Source organism: Hypanus sabinus, chromosome 19 (assembly GCF_030144855.1).
Source record: "Hypanus sabinus isolate sHypSab1 chromosome 19, sHypSab1.hap1, whole genome shotgun sequence".
NCBI classification, from domain to species: Eukaryota; Metazoa; Chordata; class Chondrichthyes; order Myliobatiformes; family Dasyatidae; genus Hypanus; species Hypanus sabinus.
In genome coordinates, this window is record NC_082724.1 from 63,939,032 (window position 1) to 63,951,818 (window position 12,787).

Consider the following 12,787-nt stretch of genomic DNA (forward strand, 5'->3'; position numbering starts at 1 on the left):
TGCCAGTCAGGTAATCAATAATGCATGACACCAGGGAAGCATCCACCTGCATCACTGTCAGTTCTCACCCAGTAGAGCAGGGCGAATGGTGTTGGACACACTGGAGACGTCAAAAAACATGACCCTTACAGTGCTCGCTGACTTGTCCAGGTGTGCGTAGACACGGTTCAGCAGGTAGATGATGGCATCCTCAACTCCTAGTCGGGGCTGGTAGGCAAACTGGCAAACCAGTTGCATTAATCGTTTTGAATGGTGGAGGAGGGGCGACAGGCTGTAAATTAATCCAGCTTCTACTGCCAATGTTCCTGTAATGCTCTACTGCAGAAAATCACGATTACTGGTATCTCTCAGTTAATATGTCTCACACACCTGGTAATAGGTCCTGCTAAAAATGATACTTGGGTGAATATTTCCTACAAGCAAATTTCCAAAAGGTAACCATATTCTAGTATTCTCAGAAAAAATCTCCAATGCATTTTCTTTCTTTCTGCAGTGAGAGGTTTATGGTGAGGCTGAACAAGAATGGAATGCCGAGAAACCCTGAGAAGATAGAGCGGCTATGTGCACTGTTTACGGTAATGTGATGGGCTCAATGCTTCATTTTCAAAAAATACTTAATACTTTGGATTCAAAATTAAACTTAATATTGGTTCTTGTGTACAAACTGATTGTCTTAGAGATTTTGTTTAACCATACATCAAACTCATCGGAAGGCTTGCAACGTCATGCTTTGGTTCATGTTCAGGGTTTAGTACTAACATAAGAAAATAGATAAATTGGTTTATTAGTATCAAATGTACTAAGGTACAGTGAAAAACTTGTCTTGCATTCCATTTATACAAATTGATTCATTAAAACAGTGGATTGAGGTAGTACAAATCAAAACAATAATAGAATACAGAATAAAGCATTAAAGTTACAGAGAAAGTGCAGTGAGGCAGGCATTCAGGTGCAGGGTCAAAAAGAGGAAGATTGTGAGGTCAAGATCCATCTTATCATACTAGGGAACCATTCAGTAGATTTTTAACAGTGGGATTGAAGCTATCCTTAACCCTGGTGGTTAAGTGCTTACAGGCTTTCATATCTACTGCCAGATGGGAGCGCAGAGAAGGGAGTGTGTCCAGGGTGGATAAGGTCTTTGATTACGCTGGCTGCTTTATTGAGAAATATAAGGGAGGCTGGTTTCCATGATGTGCTGAACTGTGTCCACAATTCTACAGTTTCTTGCAGTCATGTGCCAAACCAAGCTATGATGCATCCAGATAAGATGGTTTCTATAGTACAACGATAAAAAATTGATGGGAGTCAAAAGGGGAAATGCCAAATCATAAACACATGAAACTCTGCAAATGCTGGAAATCCAAAGCAACAGACACACTCACACAATTGTGGAGGAACTCAACAAAAAGACAGCATCTATGGAAATTAATAAGCAGTCAACATCGACATTACAGGCCGAGAACCTTCTTCAGTCCTGAAGTAGGGTCTCAGCCTGAAATTTCGACTTTTTATTATTTCCATAGATGCTCCCTGACCTGCCAATTTCCTCCAGCATTGTGTGTGTGTTGCTTGGAAAATGCCAAATTATATCTTAGTCTTCTGAATAAGCCGAGGCATTGATGAGTTTTCTTGGCCATGTTGTATATGTGCTTGGACTAAGACAGGTGATGGTCACTGCAAGGAACTTGAAACTCTCAAACTTCTTGACCTAAGAACTGTTGATGTAAACAAGACCCCACCCTCCTTCCTGAAGTTACTGACCAGCTCTTTTCTTGACATTGAGGTAAAAGATGTTATCTAAAGTAGGTGGCTTTACTGTCCAGGTGCTCCAGAGGTGAGTAGAAACCTAGGGAGTGGGCATTTGCCGTGGACCTGTGTTGGTGGTAAGTGAATTGCAGTGGGTAGAAATTCTCTGGAGGCCATGACTAGCCTCTCAAAGCACTTCTAGAAAAGTCTACGTAGAAATTTCAGCATACATAGGGGTAGGGGCCAAAGGTAGGATGTGTCTGAGTTGATAGGTGGCATCAGGAGTTTGGCGAGTGGACTAGAAAGAAGAGTTGGAGGAGTGTCAGTAGTCGACATTGTAGTGAAACAGTTCCCAAAGTTCAAAAGTAAGGAACAAGCTTGCCAATCCTTTGCTGCATTGTTAAAATATATTTGTTACAGGAGTGACCAATGATGATTACTGTTACATAGCTTTGTCTCCATCTCCAGCAGTGCTTCAGAAGGAGAGTGTGCAGAGAATGGCCATGTACCATTCGTGGGGAAATAGCTTCAGTCTCACAAAATGCCTGGTGAATTTCACGGGTGACACAAAATTATCATGAAATAGTTGTTACTATATTTTCTGGCGCAATTGACTTTTAGTCACATAATTGACATGATTAAAACGTTGGGCAATATTTCTCCCTTACCAGCTCCATCTCTTCTCTTTACATTAAAAAAGATGTTAAGAAAAGATAAAATAATTAAAAGATCATCAAAATTAAACACGTGGGATGCACATTACTGCACAAATCAGTCCTCAATGAAGAAAATGCCATTCTCTGACTGATCTTGCACGTAATAATTGTCTTTATGATTAGGTTTGTTCTTGTAAGTGATACAATGTATTTTAATGACAGCAGTTGTTGCTAAGTGGTGTATTGTTTGCCAGTATATTAGTAATTACTCATTGTATAATAAGGCCTATCAGTTAGTGTTAGGCCTTAAAAAGATTTTCAGCACCTCTAAGTAGGGAATCAAGTGAAACTGTCATGATTCTCATAAACAGATTTAATATTGATTATTATTTTCTTCTGATTGTGATAGAAAATTCTGACCCATTTGCCTCTTGAGTAATTGGAGAAAATCAAATGGCTCAATATCGGAGAGTAGCAGAGAAGTTCAGTGTTTATGCAGGTGTCAAAGAAGATACTTAATTAGCTGCATTGTTTCTCAGTCCACCCTGCAGTCACAAAAGTTGTCTTTTTTTTAATCTTATAATGAGCTATACCATCTGTATGCAATGAAGTTGCATTTTTGTTTCTGTGAGAAAATTGAGTTTGGTCATTAGGTTAAAGTTATGAGTTGGCTTTGGTTAATTGGGACATTGTTCCAAGAATCATGAAGAAAACAAGCAATGGCTAACATTTAAAGAATTTATGCAGAGATTATGAATAATGTCTATTTCCCTAAGGTACAAAAAGCTCTGAAGCACTGTAATCCTGTGGCTAACAAGAGAAGTTAAGGGTTTTGCTAGACTAAAGCTATTGTTGTCTAATTTCTGATAAGAGCAATATGCCTCATGAACAGAAAAAAAATCCAAAATTCAGCAAAAAAGTATCAAGGCATTGATAAGAAAAAGTGGAATACAAAAGAAATCTGGTAAGAAGCATACAAACATACTAAGCAAGTGTCTATATACTTCTTCTTCGGCTGTCCATCGATTTTGATGTTGACTGAGGCCTGGGCGAGGTTGTATGGAAGACTGACAGTTGCCCATGCTGCAAGTCTCCCCTCTCCATGCCACCAATGTTGTCCAAGGTAAGGGCAAGGGCCAATACAGCTTGGCACCGGTGTCGTCGCAGAGCAATATGTGGTTAAGTGCCTTACTCAAGGACACAACACACTGCCTCAGCTGAGGCTTGAACTAGCGACCTTCAGATCACTAGACCAATGCCTTAGCCACTTGGCCATGTGCCAACACAAATGTGTCTATATAGATGTATAAAGGAAAAGAAAGGCTTAAAGTTAATGTAGGTTTTTTAATGGGACTGAGCCAGAAGCCCTTGTATCAGGGGACAAAGAAATGGGAATAAGTATCTGAATTTAATGGAAGATAGTTACCTAGAAAGGATGAAAAAAGACACAGAAATTAGATAGTGATTGTGAAAAGAAGTTGTATTGCATAAATTAATGGAACTGAAAGCCAATAATCTCCAAACTATGATGACCTACATCTCAAGGTTTTTAAAGAGGTGGTGATGGATATAGTGGATACACCAGTTGCTAACTTCCAATGTTCTATTGATTCAGACACCTGCAGATTGAAACAACAGACTGATTGGCCTAACACCAAAATTCTTGGGAAACAAATGGTCACAGGCTGTTGACCGTTCGTCAGTGGAACTAGGTTAGGCAAGTCACTGCAACTCGTAATTAATGGAAGTTCACACTTTATTGTCTCTGCATAAACAACAATGAAACTGTTTTGACACCAGGCCAGCAACTTACAACACGAATTCTGCTGTTTCCTTTGTACCAATACTCACTCAGACAAAATGTCCAATTTATAAACAATGGAATAGGGGAATCCATCACCAGATGCTGGAACCTTTCTTTTTCCAGCCCCTGGTGTGGGGGTTCTTCCTTGCAATGGTGGGTCTCTTGAGAGAGTTATCACTGATAGTTATCACTGATATTTGAAGTGTCCACCTATATATTCGTTCCTTACTAATTCAAATATTACATTCCAGTGTCATTGGCTGTAGGTCATAAGTCTGAACATTAACACCTTTTATTGGCTCTATTTATTGCCCTCTTTCCAGCCATTGACAAGCAGTAACTTACAGCTTTTGTTCTCTTCAGTAACCAGCTCAAATCACTCCTTTATCTGAAGCAACATTGCATTTACTTTAAAACACAGAAAGTGAAGAACTTCATCTCACAAAATGAGGATGTAAAACAGTTCCACAAAATTGCAGTCTCCATCTACAATCACGTGACAGGAACCAAGGCAATTGATCTGACTGCTTCCACTGTCCTTGACCCATTCAAGTTCAACATTTTCTTCCATATTTAAAATTCACCATGGCCAACAGGCCATTTAGAAAATAATAGTAAGATGAATCAGAGAGGAGAAATTTTGTTTGAGGAATATGTTGGAATGGTTTCTTAAAAGTTGTAACCAGCAAAATGAATCATGGGGAACAAGTTGATGTAATGATCTTGTACATTCAGAAAGCCTTTGTTAATGTGCCACAAATTACATCATCAAATAAAATTATGGCATGTGGGAATTATTCTTAGACCACTGCTACTCACAATCTCTCTCAGTGATATGGACGGGGGAGTCGATTACAATATTACCAAGTAATATATTGCAGATTGGTATTAGAGCTGTCAGAAGAAACAGAAATTGATATATGCTGAGATATTGTTTAGTTTGATCGAATATAATGTGCAAAAAATTGAGGTAATAGTTTTGGTGGATAGAAAACCAGACATGTAGAGTAATATTTTAAGCAATGTGAGATTAATAGGTGATGCCACACTAGGTGATTATGTTCACAAATCACTGGAAGTTAATGTACAGGTACAGAAAGCAATTAGTCCCATAATGTAACTGCAAGAGAATTTGAGACCAGGAGTAAAGACACCCTACATAAATTTTATGGTGCCCTGATGAGACTGAATGCAACAAATGTTTACTGTAATGATTCCTAGGATGTGGAAGTTGTCCTTTGGGAAGAGCTTAAATGGCAGAATAGGTGTAAGGATGAAGTTTCATATGACTCTAATTTGTGTCCTCTCCTGAGTCAACATCTCCAGGGCTGAGACTTGTTATCCTCAATGGAAAATGATGGGCAGTCATCCCCAACATCAGGTTCCTAGAACATACATTCTTCTTCAAGCTCTGTTTTGGGAGGCAATAACCAGGCAGAGACAGGATAAGATTTAAGGATGTTCCAAGCCTCCATAAAGAGACAGAACATCTCCACCAACTCTTAGGAACATTTGGTTTTTGACTGTTTAAAGTGAAGGAGCGTTTGGGATGGCATTGAGGACATCAAGGCTGTGCACTGAGAGCACACAGAAGCTTTACATAAGGGGCACACCACATCTTAAACTACTGCTTACTCTATCCTTACCACCCCGCTATGACCTATCAGACACATTCTGCAACATTTATGGAAGATTCCCCAGGTCTCACACAACTGAAGGAAGAATTTCCTGATGCCGAGAGATTACCTAAGACGAGGAAGAAGATATCCAGAACATGGGTTGCAGTGTCCTAGTAAAGAATCTACCATTCATTATTTAAGTGAGAAGAAGATTCTTCACCAGGTATATTGTGAATCTTCAGTATTTTCTTCCCAAGGGGACTGTGGGAGCTGTCACTAAGTATATATTCAAGATAAAGATTGTTACGTTTTAAGAAAGGGGGAAGTTGCTGCAGGAGTATGACACTGTAGTGAAATATCAGTCTTGGTCTTTTAGAATGGCCAAGAAGGTGTGAAGGCCTAAGTAGAATGTGTCTGCTTCTATTCATTATGTTCTTCTGGATGCTGCCTGACCTGCTTAGTGTTTCCAACATAAAAATACCTCTTAGCATTTAAAAGATTGACCAGGTGGGGAAATTTGGTGTAGCTTTTATAAATCGTTCCTAGAAGGCATATTTTACCACAAATCAATAAAGTATAACAGCTCAGATTGAAAGCCTGGCTCTACTTCGCAACGTTATTGGCATCCAAGCTGGAAACTTAACACTAATTACAAGCAATACTAGTGCAGTAGAGGTGCCTCTGCATTCTTAATTTAATTATAATCAGTAGAAACAAACCAGTAGTGGCTGTCACATGCAAATAGCTGCTTGGAACCATGGATGAGAGTTGAATGTCTGGTGAGGACTAAAGGTGAGTATGCTACTCCAGAATGGGAATGAGTCCTTTCACCAGAGAGACACTGCTTTGATAGGCAGGTTAAACCAGGAGAGGGTAGTCAGAGGGCCTCATATCCCAAAGAGATATGCCTGTCCTAGCATGCAAGGTCAACTCCAGGAGACCAACAGGAGAATGAATCAACAGTGCGATTCTATAGACAGGAAGGTGGTTGTGCAACACTTCATGGAGAGCTAAGGACATGATATGACAATAGACAATAGGTGCAAGTGTAGGCCATTCAGCCCTTTGAGCCAGCACCACCATTCACTGTGATCATGACTGATCATCCACAATCAGTACCCCGTTCCTGCCGTCTCCTATGGCACATATGACACAGAAAAAGTTATGATCATCCACTGCAACCAAGGAAGATCCCAATGGTGATAACTACTCGCATCACTGGACCTGGACTTCTAAGGTCAAGTAAGTGGAACTGCCCCGGTGCAGTGGCTTTTCCATTTTAAAATTCTTCCGCACAGGTTTCTTCTGTAATCATCAGATATGATGGACAACCAATCAATCAATCATACTATCAGTAAGAACAAATGAAAAGGAGAGAGAATGTTCTGAGGCTAATACTCCTGCAAATGTTCAGTTTTTGCACCTAAGAATAAATTTCTCTCCCATCTTTCGCACCATGTAATGGATCAATATAGTTTGGGAACTTTGAAGCTTTCTTCTTATGTATTTATTGCAATATCACATTTCTTCATGTTGGCTTTATCTTATGGACCACTGACACTTTTTTGGCTGGACCTCAGCTCTAGATAAAGGTTGAAATTGCACATTTCTTGATCACTGCAGCTCTACCAAGAATTAAAGAGCTGAATTCCAGAGGTGCAGTGAGAGTGACTACAATTGGCAGCATTTCACTACATGTGGCACCAAGGGAGCCTTGGCAGTTATCATCAATAGGTATCAAGGAGAGAGCAGATGTTTGAGTCCACAGTTAAATTGGATCCACAATGATTTGGCCATTTGGATTCAGAATTGGCTCATGACAGACTTTCTCATCATCTGACCTCAACCACCAAGAAAGGCAAGGGCATCATTCAATACACACCTGCACTTTACAACAAGCCTCTGTCCTGTTTGAGGTAGGTTTTATCAGTTCACATGTGAAATTAAATCATAAAATAAAATAAATTGGAATGATGCATAAATAATTATAAGGAAGGTTCAAATAATAAAGGACAAATCTGTGATGTCTTCCTTTTTATTCAAGATTTTAAATCTTAAAACTCTGCTAAAGGCTTAGTTTTTTTATAGCTTCCCTGGGAAGACATATTGATAGGTTATGACTACATCATGTGCTTGTTAGACAATGATCTCTTCTGTAGTTCAATAATATTGTTTTGACCTACCACTTTTGGATATTCCTATCTATGGAGTCCAAAGAATTAAATAATTTCCAAATGTAAATTGCAGTTGCTAATTTGAGAGCATGATGTTATCAGCAGAATCGTTTTATGAGAATTGCCAAAAGCAATAATACCATAGCCAGGCAGAACAGAGATGATTGTGTAAGTCCTGACACCAGACAGAAGTGACTGAGATTAATTTATGTGAGTAATTTGCAGGCAACTCTTCATCACTCAGTACAATTTCTGGGAAAGATCAACCTGCATCTGCGAAAAACAATTGCTGTTATTTCTGTTTTCTCCAAAGTTTAAGAGCTTTCTGAGTAACCTGTGTTGCTTGTTGTCTACCAGGCCATCTCCTTTGATAGAAACTTCCCATCGCCATCAGATCCCTCTCCCACTCCCACATTCAACATTGCTGATGTACTGTTGTCAGTAAGCACCCTAAGACGAGAAAGACATTACAGAAAGGAAACCTATAAACTGCCACCAGAAAAAAATCCATTATTGTTATCCATCCATGAGGAAATATTTTAGTTTGCAGTTCAATTCATCATTATGTCAACTGGTGTCATTTTGGTAAAGAAGGTAGATAGGAGAAATCCAAGACCTTGAACTAAAACTTTTGAACAGAAGTGCTGTCATATTAAGGTGAAATTTGTATTTTGGTTTAAAACCTCCACTGAACATCAGACTTTTTAGTTAGTGTAAGAATGAAAGATAAATTTATTTTCCAAAAAGTCTTTTAGGTTTGTCAATAAATTTGGTAATTATCAATGTTGGTGAAATGTTTACATACAATTTTGCCACAAATGTTTTGTTCCTGTGTGTAAATATATTTTAGGTCAAAAGTTTATTAGAAATAGTACATGCAAGCAAATGGTGGGACATACCAGGCAGCCATAAAGTTTTTTTAAAATACATTGGAACTAATAGAGAAAGTAGATTATAGTTTATTTGCACTAGTTTAGAAGCATTAAATTAGTGTGGTATGATACATTGGCTGTTTCAAAAAGTTACCAGAGGTTGCAATCTTTCTCTGAAATCTTCTTCAGAAACTGTTGGGCTTTGATTGTAAATGGGATATCTTTTACAGCTGTGTTCTAAATAATTATTACTTCTTTCAATGACAACAGTTGCTTGCACTTATTCCTTGAGATCCAGTCCATGAAAAGCACACCTACTGTAAAAGCATCACTGCTATGAGCTGTATAATAAGGTGTTATGTACAGATTACCTACTGTAGGGGAGCATTCCTCCATTTCCCAGTGTCTGCTTCCCCTCCTCCTCTACCCTCCCACCCTAAAAACAGAACACCAACAGAGTTCCTTGACTCTACCCTTTCACGCACCCAGCTTCTTCATCCAGCACATTATCCTCGACCATTTCCACTAGTTCTAATGTGATCCCACCACCAGCTGTACCTTCGCCTCCTTACTTATCTGTTTTTTTGTAGGGACTGCGCTCTGTGACACCCTGGTCTGCTTATCCTTTCTCACCCACTCCACCAGTTTCCTTGCACTTTCACCTGCAACCATAGAAGCTGCTATACTTGCCCCTTTGCCTCCTCCCTCACCACCATCTGTGGACCTAAGCGGAAATTCCTCATGGTGCAGAAATTCACCTGCAACTCTTCTAACCTAGTCTGCTTATAATATGGCCTCAGGCCAAGCATAGACTAGGCGAGCATTTTGTAAGACACATACAATTGTTTCTAGCTGAATGTCATTTTAACTTTTCTTCCCACTCCTGCAGCCACCCATCAGCCTTTTCCATTACTGCAGAGGTCGTACATACTGGAAGAACAATATTTAATATTCCTCTAGGATATCACACAACCCAATTGTATGAACATTGAACTTTTCAGTTTAAGTTAGTCACCTTCCTCCCACACTGACTTAAGCTCCTAGTTTCCTTCTCCCTTAGTTCATCTCTCTTCATCCTCATCAACATGGTTTCTCTACCTATAGCCCCTGGGCTGTCTGGTTCCACCGAAAACCTACCAGCCTCTTTCTCTCTCCTCACACTGCTGTATGCTGTCAGCTTCTCTTCTTCCCTCTCAGTATCTCAATCCAAAGTGTTAGCTTTGGCTTCAAAGATGCTGCTTGAAGTGTTGCGTTATTCCAAGTATTCTATTTTTATGTGTGGTGTAGAACTTGGAAAAAGGATGGAGCATCTATCAAAGTTCTTTGAAAGAGTGTCATACAGGCTGATGAATGAGATTTCCACAAAGGGGTCCTGTGCAATCACAGCCTACATGGAAGCTGCTCACAGGCAACAGTCTGAAGCATCTGGCAGGATGTCACAAGGGAGCTTACCACCAGGAGTATGGCAGCAAGAGCAATACAACAAAAAAAATACAAGTGAAGTCAAGGCCTCAGTTCAAACAGATTCCAGCATGTGCAGCCACTTGCTTCAACACATAATGTTCAATTCCAACAACTACTCCTCCACAACAGTCATTACTGCCTCATTCTCAGAGGCTGCAGGGACTGTAAATGCCCAGAATCTTGAGCAAAAAAAACCACGCAAGCCAAAGAACTCAATGATCAGGTAGCATCAGTGTGGGGCGGGGGGTTGTTGGGACAAGGGCTTGTAAATGTTTGTAGTACATGGACCTCATTTACCTTGTTTTATGTTATTCAGAAAGGTAGTACATAACAGATGAAGACACTGTGGAATAGGGGGGGTGCGTCCAGCTCATGGACAAGGATTAACAGGCCTGTTTGTGTGTGGATCACCTAACTGGGTATATGTGTTTTTGACGAGCCATGCTCATCAAAGACTGTGGAATAAAGTTCAAAGTAAATTTATTAAAGTACATGTGTGTCACCATATGCTATAATGTTCATTTTCTTGCAAGCATTTACAATAGAACAAACAAGTACAGTAGAATCAATGTAAATCTACACAGAGCCTGAAAAACAACCAATGTGCAAAAGATAAATTGTACAAGCACAAAAATAAATAGATAGATGCTGAGAACATGATGCTCACAGTTTCTTGAGTATGCAATCTGTTCAGGTTTCAGTCATGTGACTCATACTGAGAGGGTTTAAGAGGTAGGTAGTGAGTGTATATTTATCTGCAGATTGTACAAGACCATTATGATTGCTGTGTAAATTCATATCCTTTCCATGTATTCTATTGCATTTTAGTGATACATAGTCCAATGGAAAATAAAGTGCACAACAAGGGCTCATACATGATTTACAATCACTAAATTCGATAGAATTCTTGAAAGGATGCCTCTGGTACTGCAAGCATAATGTCCTTGTATTTGATATAATGAGAATCAAACAGAGTTTCCTGCACTAACAGACCCTAGTGCTGCCTGTAGGCATTTTATCAGGCTAAAAATATGTGTTTTCTTAAGTGATAATAACACTCTTTACTGCTTGCTAAATATTTACAGAGTTAGAAAATGAAGCTTCATTGTGCTAAGCTTCACATCAGCTTTGTTCATCTGTGGGAACTATTCTCTGGTACCTAATGTCTAACATCAATGATTTCCACTAAATACAGGGTGACAGTTCAGATAAACCAAGTGAGGACAGCATTACAGAAACCCTTGAGCTAGCGGAGAAACAGAGTGCATGAGATAAAACAGACATCTTTAAACGTAAGACATTATTTTGGCAATTGCAGTGAAAATTCAAATTAAACCGAGTTCCGACCGTGTCTCCATCCTAAGTGGTTACCTGACTATACATTATGCATGCAAGTGTGCAGACCAAAATGGAGATATCGTGTAACAATTTAATGAAAATATCTGTGGCATCTTTATTAAAAATGTCACATGATATATCTGTTTGTAGTCCACAATTCAAAGACTCTAATTAGATGAACGAGGTGTCGTGATATTAAAAGCGAGCATATTTTTTTATTTGTATATTAGGTAAGGGGAATTAGATGGATCAGTTATTAATTGAAAACTGAAATAGTGCCATTATACATTGTTTTGCCCATTTTATTGATGGAATAGTCATCTCTGCAGGTGCTCTGGAGAAAGTAGAGTTTGGGATCTTAGTTAGGAGAAGGGGAGAAGTGGCAAATCACTTTTCACAAAGTTGGTATTATATAATTGTGATTATCCCTGCAGAGGACTGATTTAATAATGGTAGCAAATAATAAACACAAGAGACTGCAAAATCCAGAGAAACACATACAATAGCAGAATTGATTAGAGAAGTAGGGAGTTGCCAGGTGCATGAGTTGCAGTCAGACAGGAGGGAAAGGAAGTCTACTATGACGGCTGGTAGAGAGGGAAATCCAGAGTAGAGAGGGAAATCCAGTGAGCGCCATGACTGAAATGTTCAGAAGATGACTGTTAAAATGCACACTGAGATACTCAGTACAGTGTCAAGTCTAGAAGAATGAATGCATAAAATGAGTAAGCTAATGGCCTCTTAGTCCATAAGACACAGGAGTAGAATTAGGCCATCTGCCTCGTTGAGTCTGCTTTGGCATTTGCTCATGGCTGATTTATTTTCCCTCTCAACCCCATTCTTTTCTCCCCATAATCTTTGGTGTCCTTACTAATCAAGAACCTATCAACCTCTGCTTTTACTTGGTCTATGGCAATAAATTCCACATCTTCACCACCTTCTGGCTAAAGAAATTCCTCCTCATCTGTTAGAAAGGGGGCCCCCTTCTATTCTGAGACTGTGCCTTCTGGTCCTAGACTCACTGCCTATAGGAAACATCTTCTCCACATCCACTCTGTCTGGGCCTTTCAATATTTGATAAGTTTTAATGAGATTCCCCGTCTATTCTTAAACT

At 39.4% G+C, this 12,787-nt stretch overlaps 1 protein-coding gene across 1 annotated transcript in view; it reads left to right on the top strand.

Annotated features, from left to right (window-relative positions):
- The window catches only part of dock3 (dedicator of cytokinesis 3), a 964,109-nt gene that overhangs the window by 511,775 nt on the left and 439,547 nt on the right, over positions 1-12,787 (top strand). The window contains exon 10 of the mRNA XM_059944552.1: positions 494-575. Coding sequence (XP_059800535.1) covers positions 494-575 — 82 coding nt within the window. The remainder of the gene's footprint in view (positions 1-493; positions 576-12,787) is intronic.